Source organism: Charadrius vociferus, unplaced genomic scaffold, assembly GCF_000708025.1.
Source record: "Charadrius vociferus isolate BGI_N301 unplaced genomic scaffold, ASM70802v2 scaffold32, whole genome shotgun sequence".
Taxonomy (NCBI): domain Eukaryota; kingdom Metazoa; phylum Chordata; class Aves; order Charadriiformes; family Charadriidae; genus Charadrius; species Charadrius vociferus.
Genome location: NW_009647856.1, coordinates 10,184,076 through 10,210,711, shown reverse-complemented (window position 1 = coordinate 10,210,711; position 26,636 = coordinate 10,184,076). Strand labels below are relative to the sequence as shown.

At 40.3% G+C, this 26,636-nt stretch overlaps 1 protein-coding gene across 1 annotated transcript in view; it reads right to left on the bottom strand.

Moving 5' to 3' along the window:
- Nucleotides 1–26,636, bottom strand: part of MKLN1 (muskelin 1, intracellular mediator containing kelch motifs) — a 98,252-nt gene that overhangs the window by 43,736 nt on the left and 27,880 nt on the right. The window contains exons 5-9 of the mRNA XM_009882969.1: nt 22,740–22,849; nt 18,591–18,783; nt 10,968–11,045; nt 9,656–9,721; nt 1,308–1,420 (exon numbers count right to left, since the gene is read on the bottom strand). Of these exons, the coding sequence (XP_009881271.1) occupies nt 1,308–1,420; nt 9,656–9,721; nt 10,968–11,045; nt 18,591–18,783; nt 22,740–22,849 (560 nt within the window). The remainder of the gene's footprint in view (nt 1–1,307; nt 1,421–9,655; nt 9,722–10,967; nt 11,046–18,590; nt 18,784–22,739; nt 22,850–26,636) is intronic.

The window sequence follows — 26,636 nt, the reverse complement described above, 5'->3', positions numbered from 1 at the left end:
CAGTGAGAAAAAACAGCAAAACCCCATGGTTCAGCACAAACAGAAGCAACACAAGCCCAGCCTACAGGACTGGACCCTGGAACACTAAATCCAGCTTCAGCATCATATCAGTAAACATATGAGTAGCCATGAGCAGTTATGAAAGGATTAAAAAAAACCAACTTACAATAAGAGGAAAAAACCCAACTTACAAGGATATAAAATGTAAGGACAATTTTACCTTTATCCAGCTCTATTATGACAGATACCGGAATATCATGTTCAGCTTTGTTATTGCCCATTTTGCAAAGGATGTTAGAAACAGTAAATGCATGACACGCACAGAGATTCGAAGGCTACGGGAAGTGCCTTACTGTGAGTTTTTTTTCAGCTCAGGTTATTTGTCCTACTTGATTACAACTTCTAAACACCTCTGCCAGGAAAAAATGGCAAAGCTAAAGTGTTATTTAATCTGGTACAGACGCTCACAAAATAAGCTATGACAAGAAACTGGAAAAATACAAATAGGAAATAAGATGTTTTTCTACTTTTTTCAAGTAGCTGGGGAAATCAACTCCTGAATTTATCAAAAAGTGGTGGAAGCTCCGAACTTTTCATACCTTCAAGAGGCTGCAAGAATTTCCCGAAGTTATGCTCTGACAAACAAGTAACGAACTCAAAACACAATAACCACATGGAAGTTTAACATTTCACAGTATACAGTAAAATAAGTTACACAAGCCAAAGGTCTTGGACTTTTTTTGTTACCTCCTATAACCCAAGCTACATTCATTTTAGAGGTTTCATACGTCAAATACTGAGCAAAACAGGCCAAGGAAAATGGTTCAAATGAATACCAAGGAAGTTCTCGGGATTGTGTGGCCTTTGGCAGTTACCCCATCCTCTACATTTCCATCTGTTAGTTGTCCGTTTCTAGTCACATTTTTTACAGAAACTAAAAAAAAAATAAGCTATTTGTTTCTGAAGCCTAACACCGGCATCAGGTCTGAAATGCTTATTAGTCAGTCTGGTTGTTCAGTCCTATCAAATTATTTAACTCATGTTCTACTCACTGAACTATTTTTTGGCCCATCAGTCAGCTGCTCTTGAGAAATAAACCTTTCCCCTCCAGTAATCTTCACAGTTCAAATTCACATCCATCTCACATTTTCCCAATGTAAGCATTTCAAAAGTCTTCAGAACTTGAAGGTCTGAATTTTGTGGCTCTCACTGCACGCTATACATCAATACAAGCTCTTCAAAAGCACGGCATTTTTCTGTGCAACAATTCATACAATACGAACAATACAGACATTTGCAAAACTCACCTCCTTCTCGGTATCCCTGGATATACAGGTCCACTGGTTTTCCTTCACACTATATGCCCAGAAGTCAGCCAGATCCTGAGTTCCATCCCAGCCACCAAACAAATAAACAGTTTCTATTTAAAAAAAAAAGTAAAAAGGAAGAACATCTTAATTTTATTTTAAGAGAATGCCTTTAAACAGGCTAATACCTACAAAACATCTGTGACAAACAGACAGACAATCAGAAGGGAAACTGAAACCAATTCTTACTTAACACAACACTCCTCTTTGAATGGAACCAGTCACCAGGACAAAGAGACATAGTTTGGTTTAGTAATGGAAATTTTCAGGATTGATCAATAGCTAATTCTCAATAAGCCATTTTCTTTTTCTACATACACAGAAGAGGAAATCAAATCCACAGCCTTCTGATTAAAATTCAAGCAAGACAAATGAACAATATTTAACACTTTGGATACTGTGCATTTTAGACTATCAAAGACATCACAGCTTGTATCCCATTTGGTCTGTAGACCAGAAAGACTTCTGAGATAGCAGCAGCAAAGATTAGTCCTTGCCTTAGAAAGAAAAAATTTACTTCGACGATGAGATTCCAGAAAGACTTCTGAGATAGCAGCAGCAGCAAAGATCTTCTGTTTAGTCCTTCCCTTAGAAAGAAAAAGTTTACTTTGACGATGAGATTGTCTTCAAGGGAAATGCCTTGCATAAAGTAACTCACCTGATGCCACAAAAGCAAGTAAGGAAGTGAGTTACAGATTTAAGTCAGTGTTTCAGGCCCATCTTTAGAGCCTGTTACCTTGAACCCACAACCACTCCGTGCACAGCAAGCTCAAAGGCTTCTCAGACTTGCTGATAAAACTAGATGAAGCCTCTGAACATGGGAAGCATTTAAGGAAGAAGTCTCTTTTCTGACATGGAGAGATAACTAAGCTGCTCCTATTATAGAAACATCACTATCTGGTCTCAAATGCTAAAAATACTTCATTTTTAGATTGCATTAAAACACAACACAAAGCCAAGTCCAAGAACAAGCCACTGAAGACTTGCAGAGCTTTGAAAAACTCCTTTAAAATCCACAAACCAGTTCTACTATGGAGGTAATGGCCAATTTTTAATCCAGCACCAATTAAAGAGCAGAGTTAGAAGCACGATTATAAAATGGGAATAGTCCCTGACCCTTACCTACCATCAGGATAGTGGTCATCACCATGGAAAGGTTACCTTGGTTCATTAACTTTAATTACCCTTCCTCCTGGACTCAGGGCTCCCTGTGTTCCCTGCAAAGAGCAGGTCCCTTTGTGCACATAAATTCTCACAGCTCACAAAACCCACATTACCACAACAGCTTCATTGATAGCCGAGAAAAATAAAAGATTTGGCACCAGCTAAGTATCCTATTGGGGCCTTGCCAAAACGTCATGCCTGCCTGTAAAGGCTTTGTGGTCTCAGATGAAATTTAATAGCAAACCTGAATGAATCTGATGAAAACTCAGATTTTGAAAGTTACCTAAATCAAGCTGACAGAATTAAATGGCATGTAAGCACTGAAAGAGGAGTACAATCATACAGCTAGCGTGAGCTGTGAGCATCCCCGGAGTCCAAGACCAACCGTGATAACACAAGTGTACACGAGCAGCGTGCCAAATTTATTTCTCATCTTGATGTAAAACAGTAGCTCAGATGAAAGAAAGGCTCCATCACTACCTAGGCTGAGAAGGGCTATCTTTTTTTTTTTTTTAAAGTCTTATTCAGAACTACACACATTTTTGTAGGAAGTTTCTGTATTTTTAAAGGAACATTTCTTAACACATAAATGTATCTGTTGCTGGTAAAGTCAAGAAAACATTTTTTTCTTCTAAAGTTTGCAATTGCTCTCCCATGATGTAAGGAAAAATAGTTTGGGGGTTTTGTTTTTTTGTTGTTGCTGGGGTTTTTTTTTGTTTGTTTTAAACAAGTTGAACTCCACGCTGTTCCCCAACCAGTACCACACTTTCTGCTCTATTTGTCAGTTCAAATTTTGTGGGGAGGATTATTGTTTCATCCTACGTGCAGGATAGACCCAAGATGCATGCCCAGCACTCCCAGACACTGTCACCTAAACAAGATACCAGAAAACACTCAAAGAAGAGGGCAGACACATAGAAGAGACCACAAACTTCCAGGCAGCAGGAGTGGGAAGCTTGAGGGGAGCACAGCAGTCTCGCATCGATATAACTATTTCTACTTTACTAGCACTAGGGAACTCAAGATGCAAGCAGGGCATCTTGCTCTGGCAGAGGGAAGGATTTTTCCTTTATATCTGAGCAATATGTAACACAGCAATATCGATGCTGCTTTATTTAAGCAAGTCTCTCTTCTGCTTTAGGGACAGAGCAGAAGAATTTTCAAACCTACCTGCAAGGCAACAAGGAAAGCATGAAAGGAGTTATATTTATCCAAAGCTTTTACCAGCCACATTTAGGAAGTCAAATTTGTCCTCCAGCATCTTAACCTTATCTCCTCTACATTTATTTTGAATACAAATTCAACACTTTGAATTAAATATGTTCTGCGAGTATTTCCAAACTGCTTGCTCAGTCAAAAATGTTTCTAAAATGTCTGAATTCTTTTCTTCGCTTACTCTCTGGAAGACTAGAAGGTGCCAGAGCATTCCTGAAAGTATTAGAGAACATATACTCCCAAAAATTACTGTTTCCTGTCAACCTCTCCTTAAGTTCTATTTTTCAGAGGACTACAGAAAGCAGCCTTTCCAATCCCTGTTAAATACCCCAAATCCTGGGGTAGTTTCAGTCTAGGTTCAGGTATGTTCTCAAAATCAGCTTTTCTAACTTCTTTTAACTCCCATCTTCTCTGTGTGGAGAAATCCTTGGTGGGATTCTTGGTGGTCTCCCTCATCTGATCAGGATGTTATGCTGCAAATTACTAAAGCCAGGTGAACAAAAGATGCTTGGTACGCCTGAGCATCCCTGTTTTTACCTTCTAATAAACAGGCACAATGAATATATTCCAATCCTGGTCACATATTTAACTAAACACATTGGTCAAATGGTATTTCCATGTCTCTGCTAGAACAGTTCTCCAGAGAATATGAAAGAATTACTGACCTAAAACACCTCTGCAAGTCATTCGGTCCATCAGTCCTCTGCCAAAACCTCACAGTACGGCTAACTTTAGTGACAGACCAGGTTGCACAAGCAAGTATTCTTATACATTTTCAGTATCACCAAAGATGGTTACTTTAGACTGTCTGGACCCTACTCCAATGACTGATCATCTTCATTACGATTTTATTTTTCCTAAAATCCAACTGGAATTTCCGTTGTTGCAATGTGTCCATTGCCCTTCATCCTCTCCCTCTGCACCCCCCAAAATGAGTCTGGCTATCTTCTTCATGCTCTCCCACCAGCTAGTTGAAGACAGCTCTAAGATCCCTCTACATGCCTTTTCTTCTGCAAACTGAACAAAACCAGCTCACTAAGCATCTCCTCATACACTATGTGCTCCAGCCCCCGACCACCTTGGTGGCCCTTCACAGGTCTTCAGATTGTCAGAGCGCCCAAACTGGGTACAGTACTCCAGATGTGGCCTCGAGTACCAAATAGAGGGGCACCATCACTCCCCTTAACCTGCTGGCTGTACTGCTAATACGGCCTAGCAGGAGGTTGGCCTTCATCGCCACAAGGACACACTGCTGACGCGCATTCAGCTGTCTACCACCTTGCAAATCTTCTTTCCACACAGTCAGTCCCCAGCCTATACTGTCGCACGCAGCTGTTACATCCCAGGTTCGGAGCTCTGCATTTGTCTTGGCTGAACCTCACAAGGCTCTCCCTGCAGCTTGTCAGTGTCCCTTTGACTCCTAGTCCTAATTCTCTAGTTCATCAACCACTGGCCTCCTACTTTGCTACCACCCCAAACTTACTGAGTGCATTTGAGAATCAGTGATCCTAGAATTAAGAAGGACTCATCTCAAAAGTAAAAATTCTAGGCCTAAGATACCTCAAAAGCTTTCTACAGAAGGACGTCACTTCCTTACACAGTAACCATAGATTTAGTTATCTGCAAGCAGCATTGTCCACTTCATAAGGACCACTTAGAGCACAATTATAAAGCCAGACCTTACATTATTCACGCCACTCAGTTTCTGAATCACAGCTCAGTGTACGTGGTGGCTGGCTGTAAGTTTGTTCAGGCTAGGGCTGGTCTGTTCTGGGTAGGCATACAGTCTTCCTCTCAAATGTGAAAGCACTGTGAAGTTGAGTAACCTCCAGAATTCAGCAGCTGTTTGTGTTTCAGAGCTTAGAAGCCATCTGTGTTTTGTTTCAGAGATCTCTTCATCTTGTACACAAGTCCTGTCTTTAAATATCTTATGGATAGCAATGTTTTCCTCAGGCAAAACAGCATCCTTCTTCATGTCTGCTGCTCTCACTCCATCTTTTTCGTCTTTCCGTGCTGCTTTTGAACCAGCCTTATCATTTCCACTGCATTGCCCACATATACTATGGGCACACTGTGCCTACTGCTCCGAATCTCCCACGGTACCCAACCTACAGTTTTGTTCTCACTTATCTAATAGAATGAAGTAAGTAGAATTCCTTTCCTACAAAAGGAAAAGCAAAATAACATACAACCAAAATTACAGAGTGGTTTCACTTCAGTGAGTGAACAGCGGTAACCCATCAATAAGGACCATTTCACTAATATTTTCCTTCAAAAAATGTTTCACTTCTCAAAGAGAAGACAAATGCAGAGGAAAAAAAAAATCATGCTGGTTGCTTAGCTATTTTTTCTAAATAGCTAAAAAACTATTAGAAAACTTCAGAAGGCTTTATCTAAATGAAATAAAAGATGAATGTTTAAACAAACAGGATGTATCAAGAAAATTTTTTTTTAAGAGAATTATTTTTATGTAGTCCATAATTCTGTTACCAAAATAAATTGCATGGCTTTACAGCTACACTGTCATACACATAAAATTGCGTCTGCCTTATAAGAGCAGAGGAGATCAATTCCACCTTAACTATGGAATTGTAAACCAAACCTCCAAAACACAGTACACACAATCCTCTAAAGCACCGACATTATTCCTTAACACTTGAATTTGGCAATCCACTTACCCATTCTCACTTTCTTCCAGAATAAGCATTGGCATTTCAAAATGCATGCCATATCTGCATTATAAAAAGGCCTGAGAGGGCATAATCAAAGTTATGTTAATGAAGGCAACAATGCCAGATGTCTACATCCTTATCCAAAACTGCATTAGGGCTTAACGCAAGCTTTCGTTTTACTGCTTGAGTATTTCACCAGGGCCCATGTAAATAGTAGTATAGCTTTTCATGACTGACATTCAGTGCACTTAACACAGTCCTTGTGTAATTTTGGGGTTGTTTTCACTATTGGTGTTTTGGGGATACTTTTGTTTAATATATGCACCTGGGTTGTGACTACCCAAATACTTCCCCTTCCTTCTACAAAAGTGCAGAAAACTCTCCAGCCTCCAATATGGAGAACTACATAAGACATGCACCTTGCAGGAAAAAGCAGAAATAACATAAGCCTTCTGTTTTCCTTTACAGTCTAAAGCTTTAAAGTACATAACAGTGTTTTCCAACTATAACCGGGAATGCCTCTTACTAAATATTTGTGCATATGGATGCCAAAACCAACTTCCTAAGTCTGCCATCCAGAGTCATTCCAGTACGAGTGTTAATATGATTAAAAGCATGGAAGACACTGTGAGAATCAGCAACTCCCAGATTTTTTCATATAGGAAGATATTAGACTGCATTCTCAGTTCTGTATCCCCATATGCCTGTGCTTTGGTTTCAAAAAGTTTTAAAAGTTTTTCAAAGCACCAAGAACACTACACTTATTCTAAGACAGCTGCAGCAGGTATTAAGAGTGGGAACATCAGATAGAAATAAGCTACAGTGCAAGTTACTGGTTGCCAGCAGAGATGCCAGAATGGCTTTCAGCCTACCCTAATTGGAAGATAAAACAGGCCAAAAGGCCGTTTAGACCAAGTTAAACTACATTCTACCTGAAACAGAGCATAAACAGAGCCTCAGTGAATCAACTCACCATCAGTAACTTCAGACCTAGCTCAACTACTCACCAACCCACATCCTCTATCCTGACACTAACGCATGCACGTCCAGCAGGCACAGTACTACTACAAAACCTAGTAACAATAAACTTACATTTTTGTAGTTAGTAATAACCAGTTGATATTTCCTTGAGGTTAATCAAAAAGCAAAACCATTTATAGTTCAGTTATAGCTACAGCAGGTCTGGATACTGGAGGTTAAAGTTTGCTTCCAAGTCCTATTCTATGTAATACGAAACTTCAGAACCTCCTATGTATACGATTTTGGTGTTTCACTTCTTTTCTAAAAGATTAAGTTTGAAGAAATTACTAATTTTTGAATGAATATTTTCACCTCTCTAACAAGGAATGCAAAGTGAGCTTATTTTTCTTTAGTTTTCAAAGACTTCTGAAAAAAACAACAAGTCCGTAAGGAAGGGAGGATGTCTTTGATGGAAAGAGTACGCTGCAGCTCCTTTTTCCATTAACACTAGATTTGCTCAAGGTTAGCCAAGGAGCTTTACAGCTCCAGTCTGTAAAACACGTGCTGACATAACTGCCCAAATTCCCACAGTCTCTTTAAACACTATCTGTATTCAGAGGGAAAACTCAAGCAACCAGCAACAGCTGGTTTTAAGAAGACAAGCACCAGGAACTTCCCCTGGCCTGTTCATCAGCCAAATTAAATGGCAAAACTGTTAATCTCAAAAACGTTTAGCCTCTCACAAGCCTCAGTGGGCCTGGAAGCAAAACTAAGGGCAACTTCCCAAATATGCCACAGAGAAAATTTCTGAAGGTATCCTTCCACCACTGGATAAAGCTGCAGCAAAAAAAAAGGGACGAGCATGGCAGAGGGAGATCCGGTTCTCCCACATTGGGAGAGCACCATAGGTGCTCTCCAGCCAGCTTTGTGTAAGTAAAAAAAGGTATTGACGCTTTTTACTGCCTTGTTAAAGCAGCATGAAAACTTAAGTCAAAGGAAGAGATAAACTTCCTAGAACTTAAGGCAGCCAACCAGAATGCAAACGAAGACTCACACTACCATAATTTTATTATTTTCAGGAGGTCTAAAGGGCTGTCATTTCCAAGTTGACAAGCCGTACGTTTCTTTGCCGTGCTTGTGAAACTTACTCCCTGTCTACTTACTCGCCGAGGCCACTAGGGAGCGTTCACAGCTTCTTTTGTAGGCAAACACCAGCAATCCTCCCGCAGCATTTTATTCTAATGAATCTCAAACCTCATCGACCAAAAAAAAGTTTGCTTTCATATACAAAATATCTCGAGTGCTTCCTCTACAGCAGTAACTACACTGAGTACAAGCCAGACTGTAGCTAGTGCAGTATTTTTGCTTGTTCACTATGACTTAGCAAATTACTCTTGAAGGTACTGTCCTGTCACATGCTTCAGTCCCCGTCCATATGACCACAACAGATACGGCGATGGTAATTTTTTTGCTGACTCCCCTCAATGCCACTCTATATTCCTCTCTGCAACTCACACCCTGATCTTGTTTCTCCTTTCCTAAGAACAAGTCTTTTGCTCATACAAATCATTTACTCAGCAAAGATGCAGTCAGATGCATTCCTTATTTTAGTAAGGAATGACGTACCACAGAAATCTGATTAAATAAAGCAAGACAAAGATATAGAAAATTAGAGAACAACAATCACCAGAACCGTTACTTATACCCTCCCCCTTCTCTTTTCTCAGCAGGCTCTTTGAAACAGAGGCTGAACCATTCTTTAAACTGCTATAGGAAACATTTTCATAAAAAAAAGTCTAACAAATTTTATTTAACAGGACTTTCTTGCACACTGGAAATTAGAAGCCATTCCAACCAAAATACAAAGAATGTTTCAACACCTAAGATCTACTGCTTGAACACTGTTCTAAAGAGCACAGTATGTAGCACATAAGGGAAATAATCACCCCTAATTTCTCTTCTCTTGTTTAAGCTCCTGTTTAAAAGAGGGTAGGAGGGACAAAATTAAAAACAATTGTTCTTGGTTTCTTAGTTAAGACAATGACTAAGGAAGGAGTAACACAGAACTAATAAGGAAGAAGCGGGGTGGGAAAAGCAGTTGGAGTATAGTTCCAGAGATTACGCAAAGTATTTAACCTGACTATTAAAAAATGAAATTTATTTCCTCAAAACCTGTGGTTAAGACTGTCTCTGAAGAAAAAAAAAAAAAAACATTTTAATATTTATCTGAACATATCTGATTAAATAATTTAGTTCAGAAATTTAGCACCTCCTCACCTGTCTGAACATCTATAACCATCTGATGGCCACCTCTCATCCCTGGTCGGCTGTCTTCCCCATCACCTTTAAAAAAAAAAAAGAAGAGGAGAGAGGGAAGAGTTTTCCTTTATAAGATTTTTAAACCAAAGAAAAATACAACCTCACATATGGCCTAAACACTATATGGAAGCAGAGCAACTTAGTTACTTACCGTTCTCTAAACAGTAGCACAACACTTTTTCCAGGTAGTATTCATCTATGCATTACAAAACTGTACAGATTTTTATATTGAATTATCTGGTGACTGATAGTACAGATAGCTAAAGTGAATACAGTACTCTACTGCAATTCTGAGAGCCTTGGAAAGGAGTTTGAGAGTTCCAGAAGCATGCAGGTCCACATAAATGAAGTCTGAGCTATCTTTGCAGCTCTCCAGCGGAGAAGACACAGACAACCTTTTGCTCCCCTTCCGCCTCTCCCCACCTGAGAGCTGCCTGAAGGCTGAGCAGTGAGAACAGATACTCAAATGACAGGGCAACGTACCCGTGGGATGGAAGCCAAGAGGCCATGGTACAGATACAGCATTGCTAGCTTTGCACCAATTACTTATTCACACACATAACAGAATTCCAACTGTCCAGTTAAAGCAGCTTTCCAACCACTTTAGATTTCTTAAGCATTCAGGACAGGTATCATCTACAGGAAGTAACGTTTAGAAAGATAACCCACATTCTGCTGGAAGAGAAATCTGCTTGTATTCATAGAGAATCCTTCCCAAGAGGTTTCGGTACAGTACTCCACGTTTGGCAATTATCACCTTGAATTCTACATTTGCTGTATGACAGTGATTTTTGTATTTTTTTAGTCAAGGCTGCCGCTACGAGTCTCCTCTCAAGGCAGGAAGTAACGGAAAAAGATTCTGCAGTTTATATTTACTGTATAACAGACCAAGACTTCAAAAGATGCACCTGAAATTTAAAATACTCCCTGTTAAGATAATGTCTTTATTTGCCAGTCTTTGCTGCACATTTGACTCCATGCACTAAATCCAGTCATACAGGTAACTGCTCTCATACTTACCCTATTTTCTGAGATTTGTTTCTAAACCAATTAGCTATCCTTGAAGTTACAGCTAGTGTTCCTGTAATGTTCCTTGCTCGACCAGAAACCCGGTTGCATTTCACTGACTTTGCAGACAAATGCAGATTTGTCAGTTGACAGAACAACTGTCCTAGAGGAAGCTTTCTTGCATCAGTTTCTTGCTCAATATCCTCAAAGGAACAACACAGAACTGGTAGCACATGGGTTATATCTTTAGAAATGTCCTTACCTTTGGAGCTTTTTGGGATGATCTGCCCCCAGCGAGGTTTGTATTCTTGTTGACTGATATACTGATTGAATAAGCCATCTGCAAAACAAAAATTTTGCTGTGTAAAACATTTCTACTTCCACTATAGCAGAATCACTTTTAATGCCGGTAACTTCAGCCTAGCACAACCCAGCGTGCTACTCCAAAGCCCTAACTTTAACTAAATTATCTATATATGTCAGTTAGTTTGTTAAACTCGTTAATGAACTAACTGTATAAGCACAAAAATAAAAAGAATACTTGTTACGAGATCAATCAAGAATTACCCAGTTTGCCTGCCAGGTCATGCCAACTGTCTATAAGTCTCCAGTGTGGTGTATTTAATTAAGAATAGAATCCCTCCCCCTTAGTTAAGCAAAAGGAAAGTTGCCAGTACATGTAAAATTCAACCATTTTAATACATGTTAAGTTAAAACTAGGTCAGGCAGCATCTCTAGAGCTTCATCTAAGAAGAAAAAGGAAGAAAAGCAGATTGTTTAAATGCTACGATATGGGACAACCAAGCACTGGATGGAAAACAAAATAATAGTTTACATTCTCTTCAGAGAGTTAAGCAAGAAGAGAAACAGAAGACGCATTAGGTCACTGGCCAGATATGCCAACTGCAGCATTTCTGTAAGAAGCATTAACTCCAGCACTCTATCCACATTCCTCTTGTGCCTTCCTCTCTCCCTCCACGTACCTACCACATTTCACCTCTTCAGCATCGAGAGGTCAGTTCCTAATTTTGGTTATGTGTTATCAGTCTATCACATAAATGTCAAATTTTTGAAAAGGAGATTCGTAACATCCACGCTTTCTGGGACTGCTCTTCAAGTCTGGGAAAGGCTTAGCAAGCATTTGGGGAACTTGTTGCTATTGCTCTTCAAATGTCTCCTCTATAAAACCTACCCTACCTTCTGGAGGCACAACAAACTGTCAGACCGCTACTGGCCAGCCTCTTGACCACTGCTCACCTGGCTACATCCCACCCATCACCCCACCATCTCAAGACACTAGCTCTTCCTGACAAGCATTTGTTCCGCATTTATGCATTACCTGAAAAAAAAATGGGAGTTCAGACACCCAGTTTACATCACTAGTACAGTAATAACTACCACAAGCAGATTGAGGACTGGAATGACAGATTTACACAGTTTTGTACTAAAACAGTACATTGCACATACACCACTCAGATGCAGGATGCATTCAGGGATCCATAACCACGTAACACTCAACAGCTATGCTCTTTGGTAGAATGGTACCCGGCAAACTTGCTCAGGAATCAGTTTTACATTCCCCAGCAGAGAAAGGAAAATTAAATTACTGAATTGCATCTAATAGTTTTTAGTTCTTCCAACCCCTGTAATTGTGGCTTTGAGGTAAGAACTTAACAAATTGTGAATGACTATTTATAGAAAATCCCTTGGTAGGCATACAGACAAAAAAAAAAGAATCCTTACTGCACATACCCTTATTTATTTACAAGAAGGTAAAATCTTTGTTACAGACGACACAATTTTCAGAGACTACTTTAAAGCATTTCCTGGCACCTTGTAGTTTGTCATGACTGAAATCCAGGTTTTAATTAAAACCCAAGCCAGCAAGTATTTCCTGGGAGAAGATGAATACTCTATTTAGAGACCATCTAATAGGAAAATAAGGGCACTCAAGAGCTCCTGAAAGGTGCTGAATTTGGTCTTAAAATACAAAACTGCTTTCAAATATCATAAACTCAGCTCTGCAAGTTTTTCAAATTAAATACTCTGTGAAAGCAGGGCAGAATTTACTGTCACATGTCTTAGAGCCAAAAACATCAGCTCTCTCTGAGGCATTAGGTAATTGAGGAAAGCCAAAAGTGTGCTCAACATATACAGAAAAGCATTTTATTTTGGTTTTAAGAGTAGGGTTCCTAATATCCATTTCTTTAGCCTTTATGAAGTTGGGACAAGACGCAAGAGGCTTTAAGCATGAGATTTCATTAATTCTGATTCAGAAAAGCCTACGTTCAACAGAACAAATGCATGCGCTGTAAGAAACCCATACTGACTCAGGCACATTTTTCTAGCCACAAACCTAGACAGAAATCCAGTCTTTTGGTTATCATTAGAGCATTTGGTCTTCAAGACAGAATGCAGAACCGTATTTATCCCTATGGCAGCCAATAGATAATTGGACATAAATAGCTCAAGAGGATGAATTACACCACATATGATCTGAAAGGGTGATTTAACCTCTCTCCCATGCTCAACACCCACAGGCTGCACTTGTCAAGATGTGACGCTTCTCCCCTACTGTGCCTTCAGCCTCTTTTAATAATGCTTCTTGTCTTCCATGGGACATTGGTTTGGAAATGCTCCAGCTTGCTTCCCAGAAATGTTTCTTTCTGCTGGGAGCAGTTCCACATTCATTCTACTTGCACTGCAAATCAGCAGCAGCTTGTTTTGAAAGCTGAATCACCACCTGTCTGACATCACCAGGGGAAAAAAAAGAGAGGATTTCTAGGTGGATTCTGTATCTGATGCCAGACCTATTCTAGCACACTCCTCCTGTTTCTTGCCAGGGTAGCACTGCTGACCAAAAGGTCTCCAAAGCTTCTGCAAGGCTCTGAAGATCAGATCTAGGCCTGCTCAGGTTTGTCAGCTGTTTCCAATGAACCAGTAGTTTAAAATAAATTTCAAGACTCCTGTAGAAAAAAAAGTGTTAAGTGCAAGTGTTTAAAAGAAGTCTTTTCCTTCATTCCAGAGGCCCCTCGTTTCAATGTCCATGTTTACTCTCTAAAATGGCGACCAAAACCAGTACTTTTATTTTGTACTATTTTCAAACCCTTCACAGCAAGTTGTGATGCATTTTGGATGTAACAACATGAAGTTCACAGTGGTTAAAGCCTAGCAAATTCTACCTTCCCGATAAGCAAAGCTTTTATTTTGTCAGCCAATTACAGGTTACCTAGAAAGGATTAGGACAAACATTGTGGACAAAAATATTTAACTTGCTGAAGCCAATCAGGAACTTGTAAAAGTTTCTTTCTAGACAACACACATCTCTTGACAGGATTACAAAAATCTACTCACTTCACTGCCAATAGCCGAAAAAACTTCAGAGTGGCATTTAGCCCATAATTTCTCAGTGTCGGGGTTTGTTTTTTTTAAGATTTTTCTTGAACCAAAGAAAAATACCCAAAACACCTAAACAGACTGAGGTTTTTGTAGTGACAAAAATCCTTCTAAAGAAAAGCTGAAGCAGAAAACAAAGATGACACCAGATAAAAACCCAGTCATTATTCGACAGTTTCCTTAAGACGTGGGAACAAGGTACCTCAGCCTCAAAGCTGTAATATTGTCTTGCGCTTTCTTCTTAACAAAAATGAAACAGGGTTTGCTTTCAAACAAGATATGAGTCTTCTACACAAACCCTACCATCTACTTACCATAGGCTTTGGATCCCTAGCAAGCCTCTCCCTTCCATATATCCCAGTACTACAGAACAGCAAGCCAGCGTCCATGCTTTCTCAGACCTGAATCCGAACATATTTGATGGTAAAATTAAGGTATACATATGTGTCTAGAGCTTCCAGGAGAATATAACTGTTCCTGTGCGTCCCGAGATTTGGGAGATGTTTAAGCCTGCAGGCTGTATATCACAACTTCTTGTTCGTCAGGGGCCAACTTGTCAACAGATAAACACGTATCACATACTGACAAGAGAACTGCCAGAAGGAACACCTCGGTCCCCAGAATACCAATACGAAGCTGGAAGATCTTCAATCCATTTCAAACAGCTCGCTACGTCTACAGTAGCTGCAAACAGTTCAGCTAAGTAATTTGCACTCTGCATACTCTCTGTAGGAATATTAAGCAGATTTTTTTCTTCGATTATATAGACCGTCTGAAAGCTATAGGAATGAATCCAAATGTGAAGCATTTGAACCAAGTCTGTGAACCAGCTGAGATTTAGGGAACCTTTTATTTTTGAGAGGAAGTCAGGCAGCTGCCAGAGTTTCCATTTGCCCATTTTCTAAGTGTAATGCACAAGTCAAAAGAATCTGCGGGAAAAGTGTGGCTGCCTGCCACTGAGCTCTCAAAAGAAATCATCTGGTGATGTGAGGTGGAAGACAGCGTTCATCATTAGCAATGCAAACGAACAAGAGTTTAGCTCTGCTAGCACTAATTCTTGACCACCTACTCTTTTTCTACATGACTAAGCCTATGGAAATAGCCTGCAAGAGATGCATTGCATTTCACTTTTTAAATGCTTACCACTGCAAACATTAGCCTCTACAGAAGACATTTCAGGCTGAACTGAGCGTGCAGTATCCCTGTCACCCTCATTGCACTTCTGTTTGTTCCTTTAAGGCAATGAACTCTCAGATCAGCGAGAGGTCAGAAGTTCACATATTCATGTCCAGTCTGTTACAGAACAGTTTGCTCTTTGAACGATTTCAGGGATAATTTAAGGATCTGTGTATCTCAATTAACTCTACACTTCAACTACACTACACGGACCATACACAGGACTAAAGTTAATCTGCTTTTATTCGGGAAAACAACAATTCAGAGAGGTGTTCGGTCATAAAAACACCCACACCTTAGAGACTAAGCAGCAAGCTGTGGAGACTTCACAACAAAGCTGCTAAGAAAGTAAATGGTAAAATCCTGGGTGCTAACAAGCCTCTTTCAACCAGAGGAGCTTGAAAGTGATGCAGAACTGAGGAAGGACAGGTAACTGTGGAGGACCACAGCGAGCAGATATTAACAATACTATAGCAGAACGTGCTGAAGGCTGAAAACATCTATTCCCACGCTACCAGAATAAAGATTCAGCTGTTAAATACCAGGTACATTCCACACCTTGACTTGACTGTCATCTTGTACAACTCTGGACAAACTATTCCAGCTGCAGTTTGAGGGATTTTGTGGCTATCAGAAGGGGTTTGTCCCATCCTTTTCCCCATCGTAGCTCTATTCGCTCCCTGACCTGGTTTGCCATGTGGCAGCACAGTCACCAGCGCCAGCAAGCAAGGGGCCGGGGGACACACTGTCCTGAGTAAGGGCAAGATTGACCCAGTTAGTGAAAACCAGTAGTTGTGGCAGTTTAAAGCAAATACAGGATACAGCCTCAGTGATTCAGGACAGATAGCACTTCTCTCTGGCAGGTGCTGGGAGGCAACAGAGCTTTAAATGGGTACAACAGCTGAAGACAGCATAAAGAATTGCAGGATGGGAGAAGGAAGGTTAATGTATTCAAAGACAAGCAAAATCATTAAGGATGAGCAACAGAGCAATGGGAGATGCGTACGCTGGCATTTGACTTCTGCTAGCTAGGTCCTGGATTAAAAGGAAGCAATATAAACATCCACACACATATTATTCTGTCCCTCAGACACGGTGACAAAACAATGATGCTGCTTGGAAGACTCTCCTGCTAAGTTATCCAGTGTCTGTTACTAGAAATACTTAGTTCTGTACTTGCTGGAACAAAAAAGGATTGATAAGACAAGCTACAGCATTTCTCTAGTTTGCTTAAGCGATATTGAGTTCCTCAGCCTCCAAAAAGCAACATTATTAAGAGAATCAGGGAAGCAAGATTACACACATCAAATTTGACAAGAAGCAAGTATCTGTTAGTCAGACAGTACAAGTCCTACAGTTTTCTACCAGGCAAGTCCTTTGCCAGTACTTCCACACCTGGAAAAGCTGAGCACTGCAGACAGCAACCCCAGTCTCAACGTACATGGGGAAACAGAAACACTATCTCAGCTCAAGTCCTAGGGGAAAATGCTGGATAGAATAAATGCAGTATGTTAAATATTAAGTAGTAAAAAAAATTAACATATAATAGCTCAAAAAAATGAGGCCACAAATATTCACTTTATTAATGCCCAAGAAAAAGAAGTCCATTTTTGAGGGAACTTTTTCAGCACATTCTAAACTTCTAGTGAAATTCTATTCAAGAAACCGCGTCTACTACAGCCTGCAATGAAGTGGAAAGAAGACGGCCTCTAGGCACTGATGAGATTAAGCCATAGCCAAGGCAGCAGACCAAGGCATTGATAAAATCATCACCATCAGCCCATAGCACCCCTCTGGCTCTCGGCAGATCCTGCCTCATATTGGTGGGCTCATCAGCTCCCCCCAGGCACTGGAGTCTTTGAGAAATACTGCAAAGACAGTTAACAGCCAGCCACAGCTCCCTGCTGCTTTCTCATCCTGCAGCCCTCACTCGCCCTTAAGATTCAGGAGGAAGCTGCCAGTTGCAAAATGCCCCTGCATTGCAGGAAGCTGTTCACACTCTCATCCCAGCCAACAACACTACATTGTCTCAGGAGGGCAAGGATGAACACTGGCAATTCTCAGCCTCAATGCTTGTAGCTGCTCAGGGAGCTCAACCCAGGGCAGAGCTCAGCTGTCCCGTCTATATAGTTGAGAAACCTTGAGCCAAAACCTGTAGAAAGCCATTTACTGCCTTTTTTGACAAACTGTTGCAATAAGTTCCCTAACACTGCACTTGGTTGAAGCTTCCTCACAAAGAAACGGTGATTTTCATGGAAGACAATACTTGATTTTAAAGCTATTGTTTCTACCATATCCTGAGAACCATTGCAACTTTAGTGGTACAAATCACACTGATGGAGCCAAGCAGGTTACTGGCATCTATCTAAAAGATATTACTAAATGACTGATTAGTCCAGAATTAGAACACACTTCTCTGGTGCCAGACATCCATGAAATTGGTCCACTAAGCCCCTAACTCTACTGCACCAGACAGAAGTTTCTCTTCTCATGCCAGTACAAGTTTCCTATGAAAAGCAACTGCATGTAGTCAAAAAAGCACTACACCCCCAGCCAAGAGTACCTCTGTTTATCGGATTGTGACCCAAAAACACTGCACGGGTATTCAAAGACGCAATAGCCCAATTCTTTCTGTATCCCATTCTATCAACAGAAAGTACATTTCCCCCATTTTAGGAGCTGAGAGCTGTTCACACACCGTGCTTTCAAGTTGAAAGTTACCAAGTAAAAAAAGTAATAGTAGTTACAATGAAAGCGGCTGTCAATGTCCTGCTCCACAAGGGAAGACAGGCTCTGCCTCCAGTCACTGTGACAACTTCTACACCATTCTCCAAGGACTACTTTCCATATAAGCAAAACAGCATTCTCATTCAAACACAGCTGAAAACTTCCACTGAAACAGCAACTAGGTGGCAAGCTCTAACCAGAAACCATGATATAGATCACTACTGAGAACTCAAGATCTATGCTTCCCTACTCACCACTCCTGTGACTTATCTGATAGTTAAGCCCACCTTCGCCTTGCCAGCCACTTACATGAAGAACTTATCTTTACGCATTCTTAAGTGCACCATATCATCATCACTGGGGAAAAGAGACTCCAAAAGTACCAGTGATAAGAGATTTCATGGCTGAATTTTTAGCCTTCATCATATACACGCTCACAAGTCCAAAAGCTGATGGTACACCACAGTAGATATGGAACAGCATATGGACTAGCCAATTCTACTACTAAATACATTAATATTCAAAGCAGTAACATTTCAATGCCTTTTTTTTTTTTTAATATACCAGACCCCTTTGATTCTCTTACCATTCACAGCTTTTTCTATCAGTTCTTCACAAGCATCAAAGTCTCCCTTCAACACCAGTTTGTCATGCAGGTCTGTCAGCATAGGGTGCTCCAGAGCAATCTTGGTTTTCTTCTGCAGCGACTCAAAAGCTTCGGTGTAGTTGTGCTGACGAAAATGCTTTAGGCAAAGGCGAATGGCTTCCTGTTCACGGTACTACTGGAACACAAGAAAACCTATGAGACATGTAGATTTTTCTTTTACCAGCACTGCTGGGAGCTACCTGTGAACCTGCCGGGAGACAGAAGCACAATCTCTTACACACACCGCACAAATTGCTCAAGAGCTTACAGAGGAGCACTGTAAGAAAGACGTTACAAGCTGTGCAGGCATTTAATTTCCAACAGTATAGAAATTATAAAACTTGATATCATCCAATTTAATAAGCATACAAGAAGAGAGTGCACAGCGTCCCAGATCTCTGGAGCGACCATTATTTCCCCCCCATCTGCTTGGCCCTGTCGTTCGAGGCCTAGGCGGAGGACAGAGCAGGAAAAAGCCTTCGCTATCAGCCTTACGTAATTTGATTGTATGACTCTTACATAACAAAATAATTTAGAAGAGTAAAGTAGGTCACAGCTTTTCTAGAAGCAGAAGGAAAAAAAAAAAAGCCACGAGAACAGGAATACTTGCAATGACCACTGCTCCTGCAACGGAAAGGCAGGAGGGCAGGGCTGACCCCAAATCCTGTGGTTTCAAGAGGGTTTCGGATCAACGGCGGCGAGGATTTACACACATGCCAAACTTTTGCCTTCAAATTATTCCCAGCAGAACCCCTGCTTTCATACCGCAGGTGAGCCAAACCTGCCTGTTTCCCACTCAGCTGTGGGAAGGGGTGAGAAAGGCACCCACGCTGGGTCAAACATCCAGGCACAGAAACGTGAGGAAATAGTGAACTCTGTGTAACAGCTACAGCTCCTGCTGTTAACCTACCAAATCATCCACTGCGTTTTCAGAGCCGCTAACAATATGCATAAGTAACACAGATTCTTAAGTTGGTAAGTAGCAGAACCACTTGTTTTAAAAAAAAGACTCTTCAAACCTGAATGCTAAGGCATTCAAGAAAAAAAAAATTAATCTCGATTTCCATCTTTAACACATATCTACTGTGGTAATAAACAAATGTAACTTAAACAGCTATAAGACTGGTCAAATCACAGACAAAAGACTTTACTCTTAAACGGATACCACTGCTAAAAATCAAGTTTATGGTATTAAATGAACGGAATCTTTCTAAAAACCTGGAACTAACACTAACATTCAACAAAAACTAGTACTCTCGAGATAATGGCTCCATAGCAAGAATCTCATAAACTGAAGCAGCTAAAAAGAAACACGGCCGTGTGCTATATTTTTAGTTCTTAATCCATCAGTATTTCGCAGCTGCAAATAGCCAGAACTATGCATTTTTAGAAAATCAGTTCCCAGCCCACATGAAAAAGGCCAAGGACATGTACCGATAAAAATGCAAGACTGTGGCAAAGGAATATTAAAGCTAAAACAGAGTTTTACAGCACAACAAAACAAAAAAAAAAAAAAAACCCCCCCCCCCCCCCCCCGAGATAACTAAAACACTGTCTTTAAGCAAATGTTCACTTACATCAGTCAAGGCCAAACCCACATTAGATTTTTTGTGATCAAAGGGATAGCCAGCAAAATGATAGCTGCACACCAGTAATAACCAGCTTCGGCACTTTCAGCTCCTCCAGTTTAGATGTTAGACAAAATTACGACTTGGTGCATTTCCATTGAGCCTCTCATGACTGACAGACTTGGCTTACAGACTGTTGGATGCAGGTTGGCCACTCAGTGCAATATAAAAGTTTGCATTAAAGTGACACCATAGCATAAGTAACGAGGTTAAATGTAAAAACCTTTTCTATGCAAAAAGTGTATAAAAAGTAGAGAGAAGGCTCCTTTTTAAATGCTGTCGTACAGGTTTAAAAAGATGGCAACCCAAATAACAGCTTTGCTCTGAAGCTGTAAATAATTCCTATGGTTAAAAACATAGCATGAACACGAGACTAAGATATTAACACTGTCAAATATACTAGTATATTTAAGTACTTATTATCAAAACCAAAAGGGATAGCCACTGATAAACTGCCACTTCTTAGTTGCTGAAGTATGCCCACTTTTCCGTAAAAGCAAAGTGGTAAGGCTTTCAGGAGGCAGTAGGCTGAGCAGGATGGCAAGGAGAAAGCAGTAGGGAGAGAACTGAGGAACACGCCTGCTGCTTTGAGTCCTTATCTGTTACCCCCAACTCCACTCCCTTCGAGAAAGGGACGCTCTGTTGGTTGAAGCACACACTACAAAAAGGATGGGCAGCTTCATGTAGAACCTTCTTCTCATCTGACGTTTTAGGCAGTGAAGAACTATTAGATTTCAAAGCCGTTGAGACTTTCAAGAACATGCATGGAAATATTCATACCATCTCAAAGAACTAGAATAAACAGGTCAACCTTTCTGCCTTTCCCCAAATATGGGTCAACACATATCCTCCTATGTGGATCCAGCAACAGTGGCCTCTCAGGACTGTGAGAGAGAAGAACATCAGTGAGACATGTGCTCATCACCAAAAACTTGGCAACTGATCCTAGTAGAGCCCAAACAATCATGACTAAGTCTCTGCCTTGCTGCTTTAGGGCTCTAAGCTTTAGAAAAACAATACTGGCACCCCTTAAAGAAGCTGTCACTACATACACACTGACCATGAAAAGTGTCTATTCCATGGGATAAGACTGAACAAAGCAGATGCTGACATCATCATCAGACAGCTGCTAACCAAAAAAAAAAACCAAAAATCAGAGCTTCCTGGTTGCAACAACTGGTCAAAAATGCCAGAGACACCACCATGTGCAGAGACTGCAGAAGGGAGCACAGAAAACTACTCAGCAGCCTCTATCAACCGGACTTTTCAGAATTGGACATCAGTAATCAGCAGACTAATGACCACAATACCACTTTAATCATAAAGCAGCTACAGACAGCTTCCACTGTAACTGTTACTGCTGTCTTTAAATCCTCCATGAAGAAGCTTGTGAAGTTGGTATAAACACGTATGAGCCAGGTAGCACGGCCACCAAGTTTCTTTACCGTTCTGGCAGAAATATAAACTGTTGAGAGAGTCTTGGTACTACCACGCACAACCTTTATCCCCTTTTAAGTTTTTCCTTCTGGAAGCAGAGATATGCTCCTCCGCTACTCAGTCTTATTCAGCTAGGAAGGATATGTTCTCTGTAACATGATATGAATTTCATAAATTGTTCCAGAAGATCTATGCATAAAAACCAGCAACAAAATTAATTTGGCTTGTCAATGTGCACTTCTCTCCCACAGGAGAGGCATCTGTTGTACCCAATTAAATACAGTTTATACAAATAGTGCTTAGAACCCTTTGAACTTTCTGTCTATCAAAGTGACAAATGGCATAAATCATTTCATCGTCCAGTGGCATCAGCTCCCCTCTATTCCACAGTGTTCAGCAAAAAGACAGTAAGAGGGAAACATCAGAAGTGCAAGGAGCTGCAACAGGAAAGATACCAAGGTGGATTCTCTTTAAAACAAGCTCATTTTTATACCCTGTAACAAAAGCTGCATATGTAACCCAAAAGGCTCTAGGCTTACATACAGCTCTACAGAAGGATGGGTATAGTAAAAGAATGACTAATCAAAAGGCAAGAAGAGGGAAAAATGGAATCTGGTTTTGTTAAGATTCATTTCCCTTCCAATACAAATACTATTTTACTAGTATTGTCCCCTTTGACTCAGTGTTCCTTTCTTTTATGTCTTTCTTGTGATGTCTACCTAGCAGGGCTTTTTTGCAGGTTCTATTATCTTTTTGTGGTGGTGGTTTTGGGGGTTTTTTTGGATGTTTTCTTGGGTTGTGTGTGTTTGTTGGTTTTTTTTAAGAGAACAAGCAGATACAATTCAAAAAGATTCACGCAGAGTCTAAGTCAGCCATGTGGTTTGAGTTTTAACCATGCATGTTTGTTGTTTTAATAGCTGATATTCAAGGAATGAAAAGGTCACGTAATTCCAGCAAGAGAAGTTTCACAAGATTCTGAGACTACAAATCTTCAAGCAAACAGGCACCTAAAATGCAGGCCTACCTTGCTGTACCAGTTGAGGCACGGTTGGACCACATCTGGATCATCAATGCCATTAAGTTCAACATACCAGATACTAAAATTGAAGCTAGGTCCCCAGGATAAGAGTGGAACTGGAGAAGAAAGGAAAAGGAGAAAACGGATGCATAAACATCAAACAACCACTGCATTAGTCTTATCAGGCTATGCATAGTACTATTTCAACAGAATGCTTTTGACCATTAAACCAAATTCAGTATTTCTGATCTGACATAAGTTCTAGTTCAGTTAAGTAAGCTTAGGAAAATTACCAACTACGTCATGTTAAAGTAGTCATTTAAAGCAACGTGTGCCAAGCGACATTAACACAGCAGATCATTACAAAGCAGAAGCTTGCTTTAAAGCAAAAGAGCAAAAATACTATCATTTAAAACAGCTCAAAGAGGCAACAAGCTTTGACATGGATGGGAATCACGAGCATACTAGCGACAGTATTTGCTCCTCATGGTACATTTATTTCCACATTTGTCAGCAACAATTATTTTCCCTAATGGTGAAGACAAGAAGCTTGGGTATTTTAACTGTTACAAAATTAGTAACATCTGCAAGTTGTGGAGGAGGGGAGGGAGGGAAACTGTCAGTTTTCAATTTAAAAACTGTATCTAATTTTTTTTTTTTTTTTAAAGTTTAACTCTATGCAGCTTTTTGGCTAATACAGCTTTATCTGTGTATTGGAACAAACATACTTAAAATATTAAATGACCTGTGAAACACTCCATAGCCTCTCACCTAAGGTTTCTCTACCACTCTGCGTTAACATCTATAGTCTTGCACTGATCTATTGATTAACCTGCAGGTTAAAACTTGGTTTTGCTTTTCAGAGCAACCCAAATCCCCAGAAAACCATGTGAACTCCGACTCCTTAAAACTGAAGTGAAATCGAGTGGTTTCATTTCAAATACTTCTGTTTCCTTTTTATTTGACCGTAACTGATGATAAACAGGAAAAGATAATATTAGAGATGAATGAGTAGTTACCAGCAATAGCATGCAGTCCACTACTTCCTCCCTTCCACAGAAACTATTTTTGCCACAGAGAAATTGCTTGTTGTCTTCCAAACCACTATAAAATACCACTGAGATTAACTTGTTGAACTAAGGGTTTTCCGACCTACTCCTTGAGGTAATAAAAACCAAAATTTGTCTTAAAGTTGTTCCTGAGCTCTTAGAGGTTCTTAAGTATTTACACGTCAAACAAACTAGATCTATTATTTTCTGCAATGTGTTTGGGCACTAAGCGTATTTTCAAATGCACGACTCTCTGAATTTTAAAGAGTGTTTCTACGAACCTATTGGTAAAGACTTGTGACAACTTCAGAGAACTCTCACAGGGAGAAAAGATTTTCAGAAAAGATTCAAAGAGACTTTGAATACACATTTCTTCACTGCTTTTAATATCCGTAAGTAGGTACTTCATATGTTACAGCTCTGAAATCATCCTGTTCAAACAGTTTCTTTCTACTTGATCGTTCAGCATACAAAGCAAGATGCTTTCAGGGCGGTTCCTAGCAGGTGCATGTTTGTGGAGAAAGCAGAGAAGTGACCTGGTCAGAAAAACCAAGAGTCACCTGTCTTCCATTCACATTGCATACACTCTGCCCAAGAAACTTCTTTCTTGCTTAGTTTTGTCCTCTGCACAAGATGACTGCTGCCAATACGGTACCTTAACACCCTAAAACATTACTACTTTTAAATCCACGTACACAGACGAGTTTAATCCTGGGTCCTATTAAGGCAGCAGACTGACAAAATACCACATGTAAGGGTAACACCTTTGATCTGTCTTCAGACCTTAACTCACAGACCAAGACCAAACTGAAGTTAAATTTGGTATTTGCTCAGCTATAAAGAATCAAAGTCTATCCATTAGCTTCTTGTACTAAAACACTGAACAAAACCACAGACCACCTCAAATGGACCGAGACCATAAGTTTCCTGATGGTGAACTTGAGGCCAATTTCATAACATTGAGTTTACTGGGTGAAAAACTAAACCCAAGTATTATCACCTTCCCACCTCATTCCAGAAAAACAGCAGAGGTGTCCACCTCTTTTTTTTTGAGCAGTTATTCTCAGAACTTATACCAACTTCTCCTGGAAAAATTTAACAATTAACCCTCTTATCTTGGTAGCCAACTAAAGCCCAAAAGACCTATCAGGATGTGCACAAGAGTTCTGTGTAACTATCACCGCAAAAAAATGCAAAGCTATCAACTTGCTAACACTTCCCTCCCTCCCAAGTTAACTCAGAGCTTTCAACAGTCCTGTTTACAAAAAGGAAACAAAACACCCGAAATGGTGATTTTACCATCAAGATTCTCATGGTACAATCATCTACTTTAAGGAAAGCACAGATATTAAATTGTATAGGGAATGCAAAGTAAATGCTACCCCAGCATTGCACAGGTAGAGAAAACCGAATCTTATCTTTTTAAACTACTCCACAGGAGTAGGAAAAGAAACAAAGCAGAGGGGTTGAAACTGTAACGTGGTTTCTATTCCAGTTAGGAAAGATCAAGTGTCTCACTGGAACATCTCCCCATTTGTGAATCTCTTCCCTGGCTCCCAGGCTACACAAAGGAGACCCCTCTCATCCTTTCCTCTGCCCTCTCCTTTTTGAGGTCTCCACAGGTGGGCTTAGCTCTTCAGACAAAACTCCTCTTAGAGCAGCCACAATTAAACTTAGACCTGGAAGGAGGAGACACTAAGTGCAGCAATGAGTCACGCAGCCGCACAAACAGCAACAAGCATTACTTATCACTGTGACACACAAATCTTATTTTTACTTTTGCACAAAGTTTGAAGGTAACAGCAGTCTAGGATCGCAGATGCAACTCTTTCTTTTCTCACATCTCTCAGTGGCTGGTTTTTTTATTTGTCCTCCCCTTCACTCACTTCAGATTTCACACCGCAGCCTAGGTAGACACAAACCTACTAGAGCCTCTGCAAGAGCTGAGAAACATCCCCCTCTAAAAACCAGTGTATATCCTGTCCAGCAATAAAGTTGCAGAGGCCACACCTTATGCTATCCGCTCTTTGCTATGTTGCTTCCCACCCCTCACCCCCCCATCTTTGAGGTGGAAAACACTACGATTGAAGGTGTTGAATCTGAAGCCTAAAGCTACAGTATTCCTCCAGATTTTACTATAAAGACAGGTTAGCATGGTTTTTTGCTGCATGTATTATGGCAATCCATCCTGAAACACACATAACTGTTCAGACCAGCTGAAGTGTCACTCCACAGTGAGAGGTGCCCAGCAGAGGGGGGAAAAAAAAGTTTAAAAAAAAAAATAATATCCCTTTAATAGAAGAGGAGAGTATTTAGGTCACTTAAATAGTTCTTTACCCACACAAGGATGTTTTCAGGGGATATTTCTCAATAATCAGAAGCTATGCCTACGCAAGGACTGCAACCCTGTGTACTAGAGAGGACAGCAGCAGAGGCATTAAACACAACACCATAATTTCAAATACCTCTCTCAAGCTAATTTCCGTGTCCCTCATCTACAGGCAGTATACACACAAACAGCGTATGTTTGGAAAAATACAGAAAACATCTGTAAATAAAGTACTGTTCATTTCTATTACACCAAAGCTTAAAAATGTTGAAGCCTAGTTAGGAACTCCCATGCTACTAACAAACTGGCATGCGAATTACACCCAGCATTTCTTCAAGCTCTCTCATGGCAATCAGTCTTTACAACACCTTCTGCTTTCAAGGACACAGTACGAAGAAAAATCTCTGCTTGGAGCAACCACAAAAACAGAGCCAGAAACAAAGCTCACAGACATAAAAACCACTGTTCTTCGATATTTTGTCCGGATAAATATCTTCTTTCCCCTCCCAGGTTCTTTAATGAGGT